Source organism: Thamnophis sirtalis, unplaced genomic scaffold, assembly GCF_051295495.1.
Source record: "Thamnophis sirtalis isolate CommonGarterSnake01/CBP01778 unplaced genomic scaffold, rThaSir2_p1.2 scaffold_7, whole genome shotgun sequence".
Lineage (NCBI taxonomy): Eukaryota > Metazoa > Chordata > Lepidosauria > Squamata > Natricidae > Thamnophis > Thamnophis sirtalis.
Window position 1 is genome coordinate 73,577,627 of NW_028261387.1, and position 22,265 is coordinate 73,599,891.

General features: G+C 40.3%; 1 protein-coding gene across 2 annotated transcripts in view; it reads right to left on the reverse strand.

Moving 5' to 3' along the window:
- Positions 1-538: 538 nt before the first annotated feature.
- The window catches only part of CCN5 (cellular communication network factor 5), a 30,941-nt gene continuing 9,214 nt past the window's right edge, over positions 539-22,265 (reverse strand). The window contains exons 1-5 of one of the 2 annotated variants that reach the window (XM_014074205.2): positions 17,429-17,524; positions 11,529-11,745; positions 8,433-8,687; positions 4,678-4,868; positions 539-1,316 (exon numbers count right to left, since the gene is read on the reverse strand). In XM_014074205.2, the coding sequence (XP_013929680.2) occupies positions 1,293-1,316; positions 4,678-4,868; positions 8,433-8,687; positions 11,529-11,745; positions 17,429-17,473 (732 nt within the window). In that variant the 5' untranslated portion in view covers positions 17,474-17,524 and the 3' untranslated portion in view covers positions 539-1,292. Of the gene's footprint in view, positions 1,317-4,677; positions 4,869-8,432; positions 8,688-11,528; positions 11,746-17,428; positions 17,525-22,265 lie in introns of those variants that run through there. The other variant, XM_087720405.1, reaches the window with a different exon arrangement.

Here is a 22,265-nt window from a genome sequence, read left to right on the forward strand (position 1 = left end):
TTAGTTGAGATTCCTCATGTGACGAGCCAGAGTTAGATTTTCCCATCTTCACTGGTTTTGAATGTATAGCCAATCAGACTTACAGTATTTCACCTATACTGGGCCTTCTCGGTAGTAGCCCCGACCCTTTGGAACGAACTCCCTGTGGAGATTCGTACCCTCGCCACCGTCCAGGCCTTCCGCACAGCCTTGAAGAACTGGCTAGCCCGTCAGGCCTGGGGACAAGGATAGTTGCCCCTCCCGAATGATGAATGTATGTTGCTTATTACTTTTATTATATGTGTCTATGTCATTGTTGTATTTTCCCCTCCCTGATTTTATGTGAGCCGCCCTGAGTCCCCTCAGGGAAAAGGGCGGCCTACAAATGTTAATAAAATCAAATCAAAATCAAAATCAAACCTATGCTTCAGAAAACTGTGTATTAGTGCTCCGTTGAAGCCTGTCACATGTTTTCATTCTGCAGGGTTTTTTTACTAATATTTCTCATCATATTTTTTTCCATGCAAACAAAGGCAAAAGTCACAACAACACCAAGAGAGAAGCTTCAAAGAAAGCTTTGATCTTTACTCCAAGTCTGCTAAGTTATTAAAGACTCATCTCCATTTGTCAAGTTACACTTCATCCATGAACAATGTTGTTATGAAGACATTATTCTCTTTTATACACACAGAGAGAGAATACTAATAGTATGCAGTGCCTACTTGTTTCTTTGTATGACATGAACATTTGCCTCCAAACATTATATATTGCTGTGATCCCTAAAACTGGTTAATCTGGCTTCAGGCAACTGAGCATTGCAATGATTTATTTATTTCTAACAAGAACATAAACAATAACCTATATTGAACAATGGATGATGATCTCACTTGCTACATTCCTAGAACTATTATTTGGAGAAAGGATAATCAAGAAAGAATAACACATGTTTCTTTGAATTACTGCAACTGCAAAGCCATGTCATTAATTGGATGGATTTATAATTGTAGTCTCAAGCTGGCCATAAAGACACCACTACTGAATAACATGAAAACACATGGTCTGGGATTTTTTCCACCAAACATTAAAGCTGTCTAGTGTCATCAGCCTGGCATTGAGAAGATGATGATTGTCATCTCATACGTGGGGACACTTGTTTGCTACGTCCTTCCTCTCTGTTGAGGACAGTCACTTTGTCTCTACATTCTTCAGAGGTTCTCTCATCACCGCAGAAACAAGATCAGCGTGGGCTTCTGTTGTTGTTCCAATTGCTGGATTGAAGCCAGCATGTCAACTTCTGAATGGAGTGGACTGGTTTATAAGCGGCTTCCTCTTCCACTCTGGAAAGATAAAACACTCAGTTTAAATTCCAACCCTGTCTGGGAAAGTGTGGCCAAACAAAGAGGCAGACGGCCAAATTAGACATGACCATGGAAGAAAATTGATCTTCTAATTTGTTTTAAACTGAAAAAGAGCCAGAGAAAGCGGCCAATGGGAGTGGAAGAGCAGGGGTGGGGATGGGGGCAGGAAGACTGTTTCATTCCTTCCACTTTGGTCATTTTGTGTTTCAACCAGGCAAAAGAGCTCTATATTTTTTCATTCTTACAAAGGAAATAATGGAGATTTGATACATCACAGACAGCATGTTCATATGGGTAGCTTCTCATTAAAACACTGCATGAATCCTCTTCACCATTTTTTATTTGACTCATCTTTTCCATATTTTTCCAGATAATGGATGCTGATATACAGCATATTACAGAAGTGTGTATACCCCCTCACATATTTAAGTACATCTTTTCATGTGAAACACTGAATAAATGACACTTGGCTACAATGTAAAGTAGTGAGCATACAGCTTGTATAACAGTGTAAATGTGCTGTTCCCTCAAATAACGCAACACACAGCCATTAATGTCTAAACCACTGAACAGATATACTTAAATGTGTATATTGCATATATATATTATATATTGTACAGTATATTGTAAATATACTTAAACATATTTACAAAATGTGAGGGGCTGTACTCACATCTGTGATATACTGTATTTATTCTTTGTCTGATATAATCTGAAAAATGAATATTTTACTCAAATGAATATTTTACTCAGCCTTCTCCAACATAATACCCTTCATATGTGTTGGAACTAGAACATCCAGAATTCCCAGCAAGGATGACTGTAATAGTACTAAGACATCTGTTCAAGTTTTTTGGAACTTCAGAAACTTCCTGAGTAAATCCATCAACAAGCAACTAGAAATTGTGCCAAGTGTTTGTCATCATTTTAAGCCTTTTCACACAGTGACTAAGAGCATCATTCAGTTCTTACTGTGGTGACATGTTTTCCTTTGGAATAGAATGCATTACTGTAGTGACATGCTGTGAAATAGGAGAATACTGTTTCCATGTTTAGAACTAGTTAATCAAATGCATATAAACATGTGAACATTCCAGGGGCATATGGGTTGCCAATTTCCTATAGATCTTCCTTCCCAGAGTTAATATAATACGTTGTTATTTTCTAGTACTAATCTAGTCTGGACTGGTCTAATGTCCAAAGCAGAGTTGGAGGTTCTATGGCATTTTCTAGGCATGGTGCTTTGGGGACTTAAGAATCAACAGTCAAATATTTTGAACCAATCTGTTTAAAATATAAACTATAAATCAATAGGGGGAGACACAATGGGTCAATTATCGACCCCGAAGATGACATGTGTATAGCCATGTTTTACTGTAACCTATATAATCTTTTTCTATTAGGTTTTAAGTTTGTAGTAACTGAATTTAGTAAATAACTCAGGTTCACCACTTTCTAACTGTTGACAGAGGGTTGTAAAGATAAAAGAGGAAATGGTATGTCTAGGTGGCATTCCTTTTCTGTGGGAAGAGAGATGATGCCTACAGCTATCAGAAAATGGAGTTTGGAATCCCCAGCTTGATGGACTGAGAGTTGACTGGAGACTGTGACTCGGGGGGGGGGGGGGAGTTTCAAACTTTTGCTTTTATTGGGTGTAATTCCGGATCTGGTTCAGAGGCAGAATTACACCAAATCCGTGCCAATTTAATGTGTTCCTAATAAATGGATTTGAAAAGCAAGACCTTGGACTTTAGTTTTTGGGATGTGTTATTTGGGGGCTTGTCATCAATATTATTTGGTCAGGTTGGTGTCCATGACATTGCTTCAAGATGCCAGTATCTCCTCCTATTTTTCTCCAGCCCCCTTTCTATCCAACTCTGATATGTTCTGTTCTGTCAGTTTCATAATGCGAACTGGAGCTCCATCATCTCCTATGTCCTACCTTCTTTGGTTGGGAACAGTGTGTTTGAAGAGCAGTAAGAATGTTTTGATTCTCAACAGGGGTGCTACAACAGAGGCACATTGAGTACTTGCACAGTAAATTTAGTTTCAATGCTTCATACTCTACATTTTTCCCCTACAGGGAACCTGTGAAGTGCACACCATTTCAGGCAACGCTAGATTCCTTTGGTCAAGTAACAACAAAATCACCTCCTTAAACAAAATAGCCCACTTCAAATGCAGCCAGGTAGTTTAAGCTGCATCAATAAATCATGCTGCCAAATTGGGGGGTCATGAAAGGGCCTTTGCTATTCTGGGATTCAATTGCTTATAGTCTTTTGCAGTCAAAATGCTGGTATTGATTTTGTTGGAAGAATTTATACCTAACACAAGGAGATGCTATTCTTGACATGCTCTGCCTTTTATCACACAGCTTAGTGGTTCACAGTGTGTGTATGTAGACAAGAGACTGAGATGGATTATAGTACCAGTTCACAGCTTCAGCAAAAAACAAAAAAACAAAAAAAAACAGTTTAGCAAAAAAAGTTTATTAAAAGGCACAAGATTTCATGACTTTCAGCTTACAGGTAATACCGTATTTTTCGGAGTATAAGATGCACCAAGGTTTTGAAGAGGCAAATTTTTAAAAAAAGTTTTTGCACTCTGCGGACCTCCCCAAAACAGTCCATTTTTTGCAAAAATGGGCCCGTTTCCCCCCCCCAAAAGGGCGTGCATAGCTTTTGGGAGCCTTGCAGAGTGCTCCTAGGGGCGCGGGGGAGGGGGGAAACGAGCAAAAAAAATGGCCCGTTTTTCTCTCATTTCTGCCCTCCCCAGCCCCCAGGAGCACTCTACAAGGCTCCTAAAGGTTCTGCATGGTCATTTTGGTGAAGGGGCGGGGTTTTGGGAGGCAAAAATGCTGTATTCAGTGTATAAGATGCACCCAGATTTTCAGCCTCTTTTTTGAGGGAAAAAGGTGCATCTTATACTCTGAAAAATATGGTACTTGATTTATGGTCACAATTGACATCAGAATTTCTGTTGCTTACTAATGTGGTTGTTAAGTGAATCGTGTCTGATCTTACAGCCCTTTTTTGCAATGGTTTTAGTAAGTTTATCTTTTTTCTTTGATGCATGTCTATGTGCTGACTTTGGATGCCACTTCTGTGTCCCCAGGGAAAAACTCTGTATTGTGAAAGCATTTTCTCTGTCTACTATTAATTGGTGCAGGTTAATTAGTTTAATTATTGGTGAAGGAAGCAGATTAGCAATCTTTGCAACATTGTATGGACTTTGTTTTATGTGGGATTCCCACAGGGGTGGAAAATGGCAACACAATTTTCTCCACACAATTTTAAAAGTCCCAGAGGGGTCTAACATTTTAAGAAAGCCTGTTCCTTACCATGTTGCCTATTCCCATGAGAGCTGGGCAGGGTCCAAGGGTGCACAAGCGCTTCTGACTTTCAAGCCTGCAGTAGGGATTCTTGTTAGACACCCGTGTGGAAATCCCAATGCCACAGGTGGTGGAGCAGGCAGACCACTCAGTGCTCCAGTCTTCACACAAATTGGGGAAAGCCATCCCAGTTAACCTTTCTGGAACAAAACCATGGAAAAGAAGAAGAAAGGCTGGGTATTAAAAATTGGCATGCATGGTCATAACAGCTTCCAGAGACATGGAGTGGCTACAACCAGAGCAAGTTATAGAACCTACTGGTAAGAACAAGCCAAACTTCAGGGCATCAGTTTTCAAGGACTAGATTGATTAACTGGTGCAGTTTTATGGGGGATCAAAGTTGTGATTTCAACCTGGCTTGGGAATAGTTAAATCAGTATAGTTAAGTCAGTATATTTTGTTTCATGATTCAGTATACCAAACTACATACATACTGATGAATTCTATATAACTTAAATTTATGAACAAAATGCACCTTACAAATAATAACATTATCTCTAGAACCATTTTGTAGGACCAGCTGTTCATTTTTAGTGGTCTAGACCTTAAACATAACATATATACCAGTTGCCTAAGAACCATGGGGGCCTCACAGGGTCTTAAAAAGGTACGGAGAGCCATATGAAGCCCATGGGACACAGGTTGCCTGTCCTATACCTATAAGATTTTCCTTTTGGAAAGCATCTCTTGCCTTCCAGAAGCAAGGTTGGATTTTGAATGTGTGTGACATTTTTAGCTCTAAAAAAAAGTAAAGTCTTCTCTGAGTCAAGCATGACTCCTGATGACAAATTCATGCAGTTTTTATGGCATTATACAAATGATTTGTCATTGCCTCTTTCCAGAATGTTTTTTTCAATTTCCCAGTTGTGTCTCTAGGTCTAACTACCCAGATGGTTCCCCATCATTTTCCCTGAAAATGAGACCTAACCTGAAAATAGGCGCTGACATGTTTTCTGCGCATGCACCCAATATAAGCCCTACCACATGCACACCGGCTTATCTCAGGTTCCCACAGCCAGGCCATCCACACCTCAACACTTGTCTTGCCTTATGGCCATGACAGTGGCGCCTCCTGCTCCGTTGCAGCTGCGAGCAAGCAGAAGAAGTGGGCCAGCAGCTAGGGTTCTTGCAGAACAGAGTTGTTGGAGCTGCCAGAGTTGTTGGAGCTGTTGGAACTGCAAGTTGAAGCAGTTATTGGGGCATGGATGACCTGGCTACAGGCACCCTGAGGTAAGCCAGTGCAGGGCATATGGGTCAGCTCCACCACCACCACCACCTCGCGGTGGTGGCACTCAAAAGAAATAAAACATCCCTTGAAAATGATCCCTGGTGCTTATTTCGGAGCCTAAAAGGAAATAAGACAGGGACTTATTTTGGGGGGAAACACAAAATTGACCCTGCTTCACTTTCAGGATCAATCAAGATGCTGTCATGTACCATCTAATGAACAGAAGCCTTGTGTGACACATAGTTTGCAGGTTGCATGGAGCCCGCTAAGCAATCTTGTGTGGCCCACTGATTTTTTTTAAAAACAAAAGATATACCGCAAACTACCTTCAGTGCCTCCAGGGCTCATCACCACTATCACTGGCACCTCTCTACTAGCTGCCAAAGAGCTGGTTGGTATGCCAGGTATTTATTTGATGATCACAATGCCTTTTAATTTATTAATTTAGCGATTTCCTCTCTACAGGTTGTACAGTTATGGTCTAATACAGGTAGCCCTCACTTATTGACTGTAATGTGGACCAGCAACTCCATCGCCAAGCAATGCAACTGTTAAGTGAAAAGTAATGTATCCACATCAGACTCAGAGCAGTAGGTTTGCTGCAGCCATTAAGTCTCTGTGGGTCATTAAGCATGACATGGTGTGACAATGACTTGCAACTTCCTACTGGTTTCTGCACTGTCAAAAGCTGGCTATGAAGCATGCAAATAGTGATCAGGTGACCATGGGACGCTGCAACTCTTGTAAATATGTGCCAGAATATTACAAAGCACCCAATGTGTGCCAGTTGCAATCACACAATGTGGGTACACTATGACAGCTACAAGTTTAAGGGTCAATCATAAAGCTGCTGCATCAGTGCCATTGTTAACTTTGAATGGTTGCTAAGACTGTTGGTAAGCAAGAACTACCTGTGGATGGATATAATTCATCCACTTCCTCAGACTTTCTTATCCTCTAATGTCTCAGAACATTGTTCTGTTCAAAACCAACCATAGTATCTTTCTTGACCTTGAAATGCAGAAAATACTTCTGAGGTGCTTTGAGTTAGTTCAACTGACAAATGGGAGAGTACAAAAAGGACATTCAAAGGTTTAGGGATGGCTCTCATGCTGAAGGAAGGACTAAAACTCACAGTTTCAGAGTTTCGAATCCAGCACATTAACCACTACAATAAGCTGAAAGTTTAAAAAGAGCTTGTGTTTTAAGTTTGCAAGTTTGCAAGTTTAATAACATTTATATGCCGCCTAATCCTGTAGGACTTCGGGCGGCTTACAGTTCAGAAATAAATCAAAAAATAAAATAAAGAGGAAAAAAAGATAGATTTAAAAACAGCACACCATGCACTCCGTTCTAAATGGGGCTGGACCATATTTTGGGGTCAACAGCCCCAGGCCTGCCAGAACAGCCAGGTTTTAATGGCTTTCTGGAAGGCCGAGAGAATGGGAAGGGTCCGGATCTCTGCGGGTAGATCATTCCACAGGGCTGGGGCAGCTACAAAGACCTCCCCCGAGTAGTCGCCAACCAGCATTGCCCGGTCGACGATACCCGAAGGAGGCCCAACCTGTGAGATCTTATGGGTCATTGGGAGGTATGTGGCAGGAGGCGGTCCAGCAGATATCCAGGTCCCAAGCCATGTAGGGCTTTAAAGGTAACAACCTTGAAGTGTGTTCGGAGACCGATGGGAAGCCAGTGCAGCTCGCGGAGGATAGGTGTAACATGGGTGTACCTAGGTACACCCGATATCGCTCGCGCGGCCGCATTCTGGACCAATTGTAATCTCTGAACACTCTTCAGGGGCAGCCCCAAGTAAAGCACATTAAGCCAGACTGGCAAATAATTTCACAAAGTGTATTAGAATGAAAAACAATTTATTCAGTTAATGAAAGCTGAGGAAAAAGATGGACTTTGTCCAGGGGTGGGCTGCTGGGGGTTTGCAGGGATTCAGGAGAAACTCTAGCTAAGATTCTGTGCAGTTCAGAGAACCCCCAAATCCCACTCCTGGCTGGCCCCGCCCTCCCCTCCCAGGAGTCCCCATGCGGCCTGTTTTGGATGCAGGTAAGTGCAGGGTGCACACAGAGGCTCGGGGAGAGTGAAAAACAGGCCTACCAGACGTTCAGGCCCATTTCTGGCCTCCAGAGGGCCTCCGGAGGGCCTCTGGAACCTAGGGAGGCCATTTTTGCCATCCTAGAGGTTCGAGGAAAGCCTCCAGAGCCCAGGGAGACCAAAAACACCCCCACCCCCTGCCCTGACTAGGCCACACCCACCCAGCAACCAGGCAAAGAACCCCTTGCAAAAATTTTGGAAGTCCACTCCTCCCTCTGTCCAATCTTCAGCAACTCATGGAGGAAAAGACTGGGATACTCAGTAGCTCTCCATTCATCTGAATGGAGTTCCAGGCACACTTGATTCCAACCACCAAGGTTTTACCAATAAAAAGACACTGAAAAGGGGTGTCAGGATCTATGGATTTTACCTGCCACGTTGTCTTGCAAGATCTGTCTGGGTTCTCTGTCACAAATCCATTCTTGACAACACTTCCCTGGGATTTCCACACGCCTTGGGTATGGGCAATCTGGGGTGGGGAGACGAACATCCTCACTGCAGAGAGGAACACATATAAATCCTCCTCCTGAGCAGCGACATTGGAGCTTACAACTTGGCTGGAATACTTCTCCATCTTGATAGATCTTTCCATTTACTTCACAACTGTCTTGGTCATCTTCTTCATCTGGAGCCAACATTGGGAACCAATGAGATAAATCAAATGGAAATATTTAGAACTCAGACAGAATTCACACCTAATATTAACACTGGACTGTGATTATTTCACAGTCTGAAAGGGTACCTGTAGCCTTAAGTAACGAATATTGAAATGGGATTTGATGTTATTTAATACACAAAGGATCATCATACAGAAGGTTACCTGTTCTTTATTATTCATGGGTGTAACATGTAATAAACAGGTTATCTGAGGGACTGTCTCTTGCCAGTCACATCTACATGACCCACTAGAGTGGGGAAGCAAGGAATGTTATCGGTCCCATCCCCTAGGGAGATACACCTATGGGACCCAGAAGAAGGGCCTTCTCCATGGTGGGTCCTTCTCTCTGGAACATCATTCCCCAAAAGATTGGAATGGCCCCCACTCTAGCACTCTTCCGGAAGGTACTGAAGATCTGGTTCTGCCAGCGGGCCTGGAGAGAACCCAGAGTGGGATGAAGCCCATTCAATGCCTTGTGTGATGTGTTGACGCCGGGGTGAGGGGTTGGGGATTATTATATTATTTTATTATTTATGTTCTTTTATTAGTTTTATTATTTATATATGAGGCTTTTATATCCCTGTAAGTGCCTTGAGTTGCCATGTGCGAATAGGCATCAATATAAATTTCCTCATGAATAAATTAATTAATTAATTTCCTCATAAATAAATAAATTTCCCCATAAACAAACAAACAAACAAACATAATTATAAATAAAGAGCCAGTTTGGTCTAGTGATTAAGGCACCTGGCTAGAAAGAAGGCGCCCTTGAGTTCTAGTCCCACTTTAGCCAGCAGGGTCTTTGGGCCAGTCATTCTCTATCTCAGCCCAACTCACCTCACAGAGTTGTTGGGAGGAAAATAGGAGGAGAAAAGTGTGTTGGATATATTCAATACCTTCAGTTAGTTGTACAAATAGTAAAAGCGGGATATAAATAAACAATCAAACAAGCAAAATAAGCTACAGAAAGTAAGGTTCTAAGTGAATGTTAACAAAAGCTTAGCAAAGATGAAATACGCTTTATAGTACAACTAGCTACGCAGAAAGATGGTGCACTCCTTTTTACTGAAATTGCAGACAACTATCTATTTCCAGTAGTTTAATTTGAATTCTTGCATTATGTACAGGATGGAATTCAATGGCTGAAATGGCCCTTCCAACTCTACAGCATATATCTATAGGTCAAACACTAGATCACTGGGAAGACACTGGCGGTTTTATCATGGTAGAAGAAGAAATCACAATGAGACTCAGGAATAAGAGAGAAGAATAAGGGACTGAAGAGAGGAGACACCTCAGAGGAGAGCCCATAGATCAGTGTTTCTCAACCTTGGTGACAGCATAGCTGGCTGGGGAATTCTGGGAGTTTAAGTCCACAGGACTTAAAGTCGCCAAGGTTGAGAAACACTGCCATAGATGAAAAAGAAAGGTATCATAGGCATTGTAGACTGAGTCAGGCCTAGAGACTAACAAACAATTTAATCAGCAATTACCTGAGGTTTTATTGTTATTGTAAAACCTATATCGTTGTTACAGGAAAGAGCAATAATAATATTTATCTTTGACTAGTAAGGACCATATCTTTGCTAGATCAAATCATTTGTCTACAAAAGAAATCTAGTGATACCATCTACTTTCTCTCATTTTTAATGAAAGACAAACTATGAAACATATCTGCATAAGACTCTGATATATTATTTTTAATGAGGACAGAAAATATTTGGTTATTTGTCTCTTATTGTTTCTAAGAAGCCTTCAATGTATCATGATAGGGTAGGGTAGGATAGAATAGGATATGATAGGACAGAACAGGACAGGAGAGGATGGGATTTTACTTTGTGGGGAACTAATATTTGTTTACATTTCTGCCAGCTGACTAGCACTCTCCAAGTGAGATAGGAAATTGAAGCATATTTGCCAAGCTTTGCTTGCATTCCTCTCAGCTATCTTGGGAGCATCAAAGGCAGAACAGAAAAGCTTAGTGTCATAAAATCAAACCATCATTACCTGCCTACTTCCTGGACTATAATCATGATATTTATATATATGATTGCAACTGCAGTATTCTATTTTTCAGCAAGATCTCTATTGAATGATGGGAATGTTTGACATCAAAAACATGGCTCTAATATGCCACTTAAATCTCAAGCATATAAAATGAGGACTCAGATTGTTGGGGCTAATATGCTGACTCTGTAAACCACTTAGAGAAGGCTGTTAAAGCACTAAGAAACAGTATATTAGTCTAAGTGCTATTGCTATTGCTATCAAATGCTTAATATTTCATACATTTCCTATATTTTATTTAGGCTTTACACAAGAATGATTGTGAGAATTCCAGTATATGAATAACTAAGATAATAAAAAAATAAGCAAAGCAGCAATAAATGCTGGCAGATTGAAAAAAGTTTTCACAAGGACTATGAGCCTATTTTCTTCTTTTTAACTCAATACAATTTCCAATTTTTTTCCAGTTCAGGCCCAATCCAGGCCTATAGTTTAACTGAGGTAAAAAGGCTTATTTTCCATCATTCCATTATCTCAGTTCTCCCTTCTTTTAGTTGCTATTGACACTTTTGAAGCAGTGAACATTCATGAATAATAACCATGTCTAATTTGACATGAATCTGTATGGAAAGTTTGCAGATTTGGGAACTGAGATTTTGAGGTCTTAGTCAAATGAATTACCTAATCATACTGTGTTATTCTGGCATGCATTAAAGTCAGATAACTCCATCTATTTTTAGGAAGCTGATGTTCTCCTCATACTTGGAAAGATTCCTATTAAGAATAACAAAGATTGCTCACAGTTGCAGATTCCCGCCCTTCGCGTGGGAGCATTACTGTAGTCACAGATGAGTCCCTGGTTCTGATCACAAACAATAAGGTGGTTGCATGACTCCCCTAACCTCCGAGCACATATGCTGCAACAGCCGCATCCATCCACAACCAAGCGAGACCCAGGTGGACAACGGGGAGGGAGCCATGGACAGTAGCATGGAGTTTGACAGTGCTGGAAGTTCGCCTGGGAGGAGAGAGAATATTATTATAACAAAATGCCAAATTCAATTTATACCTGTTAAAAGGAATATTTTATTTAAGGAACCTTCCATTAGAACAGGGGGTGTCAAACTGAAGGCCCGGGGGCTGGATCCAGCCCGTGGGGTGTTTAGAGCTGGCCCGCAGGGTCACCCTGGAAATAGTGGACTGGCCTGCGGTCCCTCTGCCAGCAAAAACTCATTTGATAGGGGAAAGATGTTCTAATGCAGGGATGTCAAACTCAATTTCATTGAGGGCTGCATCAGGGTTGTGTTTGACCTCAGGTGGGCATGGCCAGCTTGATGTCACTCATGTCAGGGGTGCCTGTGGCAGCCCAAGCACTCTGCCAGCGAAAATGGGCTCCCGAGCTCTGTTTTCAGCTGCAACGGCTCCCTGCGACCCTCTGCCAGTGAAAACTGAGGCAGGTACTTAACACCAGAGTTGTCATGTTACAGCAGTTATTGCTGCTAGTGGTAGTCTAAGGCTGGGAGTGGTGCTATAGCCATTGGATGGGACAAATTCTGTCACACCTGCTGGACCAGTTGGTTCATTATCTATGTTAATCATCTAGCCACATTTCTAATACTGAACTAAGGCAATAGCAATTTGATTCATAGTCAACAGGACTGTGAGAAGATCAGGTCTCCAGAGCACAGGCCTGGAATAGGACAACGAATCTTGCTGTCACATTTCAGGCACAGTTTTACATTTCTACTCATGCAGAAACTCAACCCTAGATCCAGAAAACAGATAATCAGAAATTTGAAAGATATGGATTCTTATTGTTTAGTTGGTTCCAACTCTTTAAATCAATGAATAATAGCTGAGCACGATTATCTATCAGTAAATAAAATCAAAACTCTTTATTATGATCCTTGTCTAGTCTTTACAGTAAAAAAAGAGAGTTTGATGTAACAATGAAATAAAATATCTTTATTATGATCTTTGTCTAGCCTTTACATAAAAAAGAGATAGTTTGACATAACAATTTATTATTGAGAAATGGAAAAAACAAACAGGCAATAAAACAACATATCTAATTAAAAGTTTTATGCAATTATATAAGTTGGTGAAGGTATTTGGCCACCCGATATGTGGGTGTGGGGTTAACATCCCTTAGATATAACCATAAAATTGATCAGTCTGGCCTTCTTATAGGTAAATGGTTGGGATGATGGGAGTATGTCTTGGGGCATCATAAAATGGACACCATATGAGCACATGAGTGTGAGTTTCTACCTCTCTGGATCCACAAGGGAAAGTCTCTATAAATAAGAAGTCCCAATTAAATCTTCCTGCCAGTAGAGTTGATGGGAGAGAGTGTTGAAGTGGGCTCTGAAAAAAGCCCATCAATATTTGTTTAGGTTAGATTGTATAGATAGCTGCAGTGGAGGGCTTGCATCTTCATACGTTTAATGATAGACATCGGGGCATCAGTGATATCATTTTGATGACCAGCCTCCCTGATTGTTTTACTATTGATTTGGTCTTCTTCAGGATTAATTGGCATTAATATTCAGGAGAAAGGCCAATAATGCAAAGTATTCATGGTTAGCATCTTCAAATGAGCTGGCTAATTTTATTATTATAATAGAGAACTGCTAGCTTAGAAATGCAAGAATGGAGTCAGATATATGCAGAAGATGTGCCTGGGCAGAAAAGAAACCAATCTCCAACCAGCTTCAGAGAAACCTATTAGATCTAGCAAGGAGAAACTGCTCAAAACCCTTGAAATTAGGAGGTTTGTGGGACTGTGGTAAGAAGACACTGCTTTTCTGTCATGGACATTGTTGTGTAGGTAGTCCTTAACTTACAATTGTTCATTTAATGATGGGCCAAAGTTATGACAGCCTTGGAAAAAAGTGACTGACAACTTGTACTTCCAGTTATGTATGTCACACCACCCCCATTGTCACGTGATTGCAATATGGACGCTTGGCAACCAGTGTGCATGTACATGCAAGTGATTGGGATTCGCAACCTTTTCTGCTGATATTCAGCAAAAATAATGCCATTAAGTTGTTGTAAAATCGTTTCCAACGTGACTTGCGATTGCACTGTCCTATGACAGATATTCCAGTCCCAGTTGTGGTCATAAGGTGAGAACTGCCTTTGAATGACCTCCCTGTGGAGATCAGGCAGACTTGTTTGCTGGTTTTCCCCAAGCTTCTAACAACTGTCACTTTGTTGGAGAATTTGAGTTGTTGTTGCCACGTTGTATTTTCTTTCTGTTCTTCTACTGTGGTGATTTTATTTTTGTGTAGAATTTGTATTGTATTTTTCTATGGGAACCACCGAGAATCATTTTTTTATTATTGTGGCATACAAATATGAACAAACAAACAAACAAATCCTACGTCTACATATGATATATCCAGAGGATAAATCTTAAGCCTTTTCCTTCTGTCCTTTCAAGTCAACTAATGTTTGGCCATTCTATTCCCACCCCTTCAGCTAACACAACCCATAGACAAGGCGATCTTATGTTGTGGAAGAATGTGAATTTCTGTAAAAACAAAACAATACCTTCATTCTAAGTTGTTTAATTTATTCATGTATTTACTTTCATATACAGATAGAAAGAAAAAAGTTACAAAAAAGAAAAAAAAACAGAAAAAATAGAGAAAGGGCAAACCACATAATATATATAGAAAACACTTTGATTTTAAACAGAAGATTAAATCTTAAGCACACTGAGAAATTTTGATCAGGCCTCCAACAGAATAGGAATTCATAATCAGAAAGAGTGTAATTCCAGAATGACAATGTCTTTCTTTATAAAAAAGTAATGTGTACTGCTATTCTCTGGGCTTAAAAAAGCATAATTGCTGATATAATAGTAGAGTCCAATTTTTTTGATATTTAATTCAGAATCACATCTCTAAATTGTATCACCCTTCTCAGACCATATTAACATATGGATAATAAGACATAATGGGACAATAGTTGGACTAGCCCATATTGTATATGTTAGCATCCATTCTATCATTCTACACTTCTAATATCTGGTAGAGGTCCATTCATGATGATCTGAAAAGGAAGACTTCCTTCATACCACATTACTGTTATCCTACTCAACATAAAACATAAAATCAAGGTAATACTCTGCTGAATTACAGAGTCAGATATCTGTATAAATTACATGTCTAACATTGAGACCATGATGTTCTGAACCATGCCATAATTTCTTATAGGACTCATGTCAAGTTTGATTATCACATATATGGTTTGCATGCAGATGGACAATGGCCTTAATTTTGTAAACAAAAGTACCTTTCTGTGTTAGAATTGGCTAGTGTCAAAAATACCTGGGATTATATTTTCACCTGATTATTCTACTTCTTGGGTCATTTTTTTCTGAATCTATGCTGCTTTGTAGGAAAGATATGATACACATATTTAAAAATGTATGATGTCCTTAAAGAATATTTATTCCCTAGTATTTTGAGATTCAGCATGTAAAATAATAGATACAAATTACAGGAAGGCAAATCACTTTAAATGTTAGAATGAAGCCCTAGCAGTATGAAAGAGCTGTCCAACACTAGAACTAGAGCACCGGATGTGCTCAAACAAAGGCTGGATAAGTATCTGACATGGATGCTTTAATTTAGGTTCCAGCACTGGAGATTTTTTGCTCCTCCCAATGTGACAATCCTATATTTTCACTCCTGAGTTTGAAATGCAATCCAATTGCCTAGGTGAGCAGAAATGTATGCAAGAGCAAGGCCATAGCCATCACTCTGGCTGCCTGCTCAAAGCCACTGACAGCCAACTCATCTTCTTCTCTTCAAGATAATAAGTTACAAAGCCTAAAATATTTTGCATTTCTTTAGGCTGCCCTTGGCTAATATCAGAATAAGGGGCCAGCATATTATTGTACAACTAAGAATGACTTAAATCTGTCTCTTTCATGGGCTGGGAAGGAGATGAAAGCAGGGGTGGGATTCAGATTCGGATTGGTTTGGGTGAACCGGTAGCTCCAATGATCAGCTGAGAGTGAACCGGTTCACTTTGACAATCAGGTTGCCCTCCTGCCCTTGCGCTTTACTTACCTCTCAGCTGATTAGCATGGCAGAGTGGATTGCCACGCCTCAGCTGTATTACTCCCCAAGAAGTAACATGGAAGGTAAGTTTTGGTAAAACTGCATGTGCGGGCACAGCAAAACATGCAATCACTGAACCGGTTGTTAAACTGGCAGGATCCCACCACTGGATGAAAGCAACATCATAGGAAATGGCAGAAGTGGTGTAATCCAGTATGAGGAAAGCATAGCCCTGTGACTATAATTCTAATAGTTCAATAACAGCTAGGGCTACTTTGCAGTAAAACCAATCTTGTCACCCTGTACAAAGAAGGAAGAATGCATTCATTAAAGCTTCAAGGGAAGTAGAGAATGAAGACATTCGTTTTTCAAAAAGTGTAATACCTGTGGGTGCCACTTGACATGTTTCTTCCTTTCTGGATGTTGTCTAACAATTTTGCAAGGAAACATACACTTGACATTTGATAAAGGGCAATAATTAGACTTTAGTTGCTTAATAACCTGCTCAAGAACAACTGTGCAACAATGTTCCTCTTCATCTTATAATGCATCTCCTTCTAAATTCCTTATTTCCTGATTCCTGCATCTACCCAATTAATTAACACAAAAAGTCTTGGAACTGGGAAAAACTTACCCAGTTTCATTCAACTAAGAATTTTGAATAACTGAGTAATGCTGAATTATTTCTTGTATCAAAGCTTAGCTTGTAGTAAAGGAAAGTTTTTTTATTTTGACTATGATAACATAAGTAAGATTAGGAGCTATCACTTTATCAGAAAAATGAATAAACTATTTCAATCACTAAGAAAGAATAGCTGGTAAGAATATTCAACACACTAGTATTTTCAAGTGTTTTAGTTTTGTCCAGTACTTGCTGTTCTTAGATGCTGAAAGGCTGTAACAATTAATTTTATTTCTCTGCCTGGACTATTGTAGCTTTTTGTATAATTAGATAACGTTGTGTAGTTAGGTAATCTTATGGTCACAGACCTAAAGTCTCCGTATTACAAAGTTTAAAGACAATCACAGTAATCTGAACTCTTAGTAAAAGTCTAAAATTTGGAATTCAAGGAGCAGTCCAAAACCACTGGGACATTTACCAAATGTTTGCTTTTCCATATATGTTTTGTTCATACGGGTGTGTGTATGAAAAATAGATTGTGTTTTAATTGTACCATGTTGTTCCTCCTGCATATTCCTGCAGGAAGCATTGGTTGAACATGACCTTTAGATATTTTATAGAGCCAAAGCTGAACAATTGAGAAATCTGAAAAGGAATGTCAGCTAGTTGGCTTTTTGCCTATGTTGTAATACCAAAAACTGTTTATGAAGGAGAAAACTATTTAATTGATTTCCACACATGATCATCAGCCAACGTGATCCCATGCTATATTGGCATAATTAACAAATAATTAACAGATCTGGCTGCAAAGTATGAATCATTGTAAAGGAATTGCTTTGTCCTATTGTTTTTTTAAAAAAAAATTGGACTTCCACAGTTCATTCAAAGCAACATGTTATACTTAAGTTTTGCTTACATATGATACTTCAGCTGAGCATGCACAATGAACATTAGTTTAAAATTTCCTTATTGTGTAAGTTAGCATTTTCCAGTTTCCTTACCTTGGAAAGAAGACAGAGGAAGATCAAGAGAAACTGGAGTTTCATTCTGACACTTCAGCATATCCCTCCTCAAGCTGTTTGGAGGCTGCAGTCTTTAGAGCCTGCGAGTAAACTCCTGCAAGTGTTTATACTCTTCCCTGCTCTGATGTCATTCCTAAGCTCCAGTATAAACACAAGTTGGTTTGGGCAAGAATCAAGGAGTTTCTCTCTCTTCCCCCCCCCTCCTTCCACTCAACATTCCAGTTAATACTTCCACACACTTCAAGGTGAGAATATGCAGCCCATCAAGAAAGCAAACGAAGAAGACAATGTGTTGTATGATCACTGCAGACCTTTATTGAATAAAAGCAATAAGTAATAATACCAAATAGATAAAATAATATAAGAATTTTTATGCTTACAGGATGTTCTGTGTACTACAACTATAGAATTTATCATTTACATACTATAGAAAGGATGGATACTCAAGGGTGGTCTCCATGACTGGAGATGAAAAAGACAGATAGAAGATGGATGGAGAGACAGACAGACAGACAGACAGACAGACAGACAGACAGACAGACAGACAAAGAGAACAGTTGCTGAATCATCACTATATGTGCCATGCTGAAACTCACTAGAAGCATCATTGCTTGTGCTTTTTGGTCAAGTCTTCCCCTTCCTTCACATTTGTAAACTGTGACCGCTTACTATCCTCAACCCAACTTTATGAGTTCCTACCCTTTACACAAAGGGACACGGTGGCTCGATGGCTAAGACGCTGAGCTTGTCTATCAGAAGGGTTGGCAGTTTGGCGGTTCAAATCCCTAGAGCCACATAACAGAGTGAGGTCCTGTTACTTGTCCCAGCTTCTGCCAACCTAGCAGTTCAAAAGCATGTAAAAATGCAAGTAGAAAAATAGGAACCACCTTTGGTGGGAAGGTAGCAGGAAGGTGGTGCGTCTTCAGAGTTTAGTCATGCCGGCCACATGACCATGGAGACGTCTTCAGACAGCACTGTCTCTTCGGCTTTGAAACGGAAATGAGCACCTCCCCCTAGTGTGGGGAATGACTAGCAATTATGTGTAAGGGCAACCTTTACCTTTACTTTACCCTTTACACATCTAAATGCAGGAAGCCCCATCTTTCCAATATTCTTTGGATATCATATGCCTAAAGCTGGAAAAAAACCAAGCTTGCACAGGGCTCTTACTGCCAGCTGTTTAAATGCAGGTCCAGCTATACCTGTAAAGGCTTACCTTTGCAGGTCTTCTCTAAAGTGAACAGAACGTGGGAGTGGAGAGGTAAGAGAAATAGTATGGATTGCTCTCTTCCCATTCCTTACATTCACTCTACCAGTAAAGGCTCAGAATTGTAATATTTCTTACCTGTAAAGTCTTGTCAGAGAGCCAATTTTGTGTAGTGATTATGGCACCAGGCTACAAACCAGGAGATCAGAACTTTTAGTCCTGCCTTAAGTACAAAGCCAGCTAGGTGACTATGGGCCAATCACTCTCTCTCAGCCCTAGGAAAGAGGCAAATCTGAAATCTTGCTAAGAAAACTGCAGACACATATCCAGGCAGTCACCAGAAGTTAACACTTACTTGAAGGGGTTCACCGACAAAAGGGCGCCCGACAAAAGGGCGCCCGACTAAACCGCGGTGACAAAACCGCGAGTTCTAAACCGCGCCGACGAATGAGCGCTGAAGCGCACCGACAACAGCGCGCCGACAGAAGCACCCTCTAAACCTAACCCTAACCCTAACCTTAACCCTAAACCTAACCCTGACCCTAATCCTTACCTTAACTTAAGTCAGCACGCTGTTGTCGGCACGCTGTTGTCGGCGTGTTGATGTCGCGGTTTTAGCCCCACGGTTTTGTCGGCGTGCTTTTGTCATGCACGCATTTGTCAGGTCACGACTTGAAGGCATACACACACATACCAAAAGGATCTTGCCATTTTGAAATAGGAAAAGGAAAGCCATATTTTTGCCCTGGGTCCCAACAGCACTTTTTTGATTCAATGTGGTTGTTTGCAAATAATGTTTGAGCTAGTATTTGTAAAGACAAATTTTATGTGACCTGAATTTCTGGCTGGAATGTAATTCCGATCTTGCAAAATCCCTACAGGTGAACAACTGCTTGCCAATAATTGTGTCCAATACATAGATGCCATCAATAACATGATAATAGGACCAACAGTGTCACCTTCTTCCTGTTTAACAGAGTACGTCTTACACTTCCCTCTGCAGTCTGGGTGTTCTCCAGATTTGCCAGACATCCACTCCAAGAATTCTTAGCCAAGGTCATTGTATTCAGGAAATCCTTCAAATTAAAATCCAAATTTCTGAAGGATGTTAATTTCAGTTTAGGGAAGTCTGTCACAACAGGCTGGGCTGGGGGAAAAACCCATCCTTTTGATGTATCAGGCAATGATGGGAAATCGTTCTCCTGTTTACCTAATACATAGAGAAAATCTGCTTTTCTCTAAATGATCTCCAATCCTGACTTCTGGGGAGAAAAAAATCATTTGGAGAGACATGCTTATATTAGAGGAATGTCTTGTTGGATGCTTATTTGAGAAAAAACAGAAATGTCTGGGCTTGCTAGATGCAAAGAGAAAACCACTTGGCTCATCCCTTGCCTTTTCCCTACATACAAATAACACATGAACAACATGTTTGTTGGAAGTATTAACACAGAGACAAAGAAAATACCCTGTCTCAGTCATGACAGAATACTCTGTCATGGTGTCTCAGCTGCAACAATTTAGTAAAAGTTAATTTTTCTTGCTTTAGTCATCATAATGACTATAGCAAGAATGAGAATGAGGTGGCTGGATGGAGTCACTGAAGCAGTAGGTGTGTGCTTAAATGGACTCCAAAGGATGGTAGAGGACAGGAAGGCCTGGAGGATCTTTGTCCATGGGGTTGTGATGGGTCGGACACGACATTGCAACTAACAACAACATAGTCATCACATGGTCAACATACATAAGTAACCTGGACTTCCCAGTGGTTTGCAGTCTTCCTTGCTTAATTTATCTTGTTTCACAATCCATCTTGGAAAACAGATTATAGTTCAGTAATCCCTGTTTAGAGCCTGATGTGTATAAACTAAATCAGACTTCTTTAGTCTGGTGCCTTCCAGATGTGTTAAACTCCTGCTCAAATCCTTTGCCAACACATTTGAAGAGCATCTGATTGGGAAAGACTGTGATAAATATACAGGGTTAGCTATAATGATAACCAGCAATAAAAAAAAATAAACCCCGAAATTGGTCAACAGTTTGCAAGCTTCCAGACACTCTAGAATTTTCCATCAGGCTTGAAGATAAACAAAGCCATGAAGGGAGAGGACCTGGCCTGTATTGGGCCCTTAGCATCTGTATTTAATTGCAGTTATACATTGGAATGTGGTTACAGACATTCAAGTAAAGGCTTTGGTGATTTCCAGCTGCACCACTGTTTCTTTACTCCATCAGCCTTAGATACAATTCCATATGCAATCAAAAACTGGATTAAAATCAAAATGACAAACTAAGTCTAATATTAAACATATCACTTTACTAGACATGCAGAGTTTTTTAAAAAAAATCAAATAACACTGGTGGATGGGTGTGGGTGAGAGAGAGAGAGAGAGAGAGAGAGAGAGAGAGAGAGAGAGAGAGAGAGATAGACAGACAGACAGACAGGATGCCCCCCCCCCAAGAAAATTGTTCCATTGAAACTGGTATGTTTCGATTCACATCTTTACTTCTCGGCAGACCTTGGTCTGCTGTGATTCTAAAAATTACCAGATTCAACTCCCAGATGAAGCTGTTGGAATTTTTAAGAAGACTTCACATTAAATGCAAGACCTTTTTCATGTCATGTATACATCTAGCCCTTGTGTTCCTTTTGTTCACCTGTACTTTTATTCTCTTTAGTCTTACATTCAGAACCTTTTCAATTCTTTGCAAAGAATTCAGACCATGGCATCTCTGATGTATCTCTCTCAAGAGAGAGAGAGCACTACTACAACCCAACCCAACCTCCCAAAAGAGGAGCTGCATAAGAGCATAATTCAGACCAGCATAACACACCGCAGCAACATGGAATACCAGAAAGAGGAATTAGACCACTTGCACATCCTCCAATACAATGAATATCCAAAGACCTTTGTCAAAAGGTGCATAACATAGAGCCTGCTACAACACAATTAGAATAACCCAGGGGTCAGCAATCTGAGGCTCTGGAGCCGCATGTGGCTCTTTAATCCCTCTGCTGCGGCTCCCTATTGTTCAAAATATGCGTTACACCCGCTAATGTGCGACACCTGCTGGAACATGATTTCTTGAGCTTTTCAACCCCCGATAGGCCAAACATGGTGAAATCCAAGAAAAGAAAAGTTTCAGAAGAAAACAACGCTTACTTCAACTACGTATACTAGTTTTGTGGCTGCTCAGGAAATAGTCTTTCTTTTCTGTGGGAAACGGGTCCAAATGGCTCTTTGAGTGTTTAAGATTGCCAACCCCTGGTATAACCTATAAAATGGATAATACTCATGCATCAAAAATATCTTAAACAACCAACAGACTATTACAACCACATGGTATTACTGTAGCATACAAACCAATTAAAGCACTCCAAAATATTTTAACTAAAAGACCCAGTATTCTCATCTACAAAATACAGGGCAAGGACTGTAACAGCCACTATAGAGGACAGTCAGTCAGAAGACAGCAAAGTGCATCCCCACAAACACAAACTAGCAGTCAGAAAACATGACAAAAACTCCTTACTTTCACAGCATATAGACAAGTTCAACCACAGTTCAACTGAGAAATATTAGCATTATAGATCAAGCCAAATCCCAA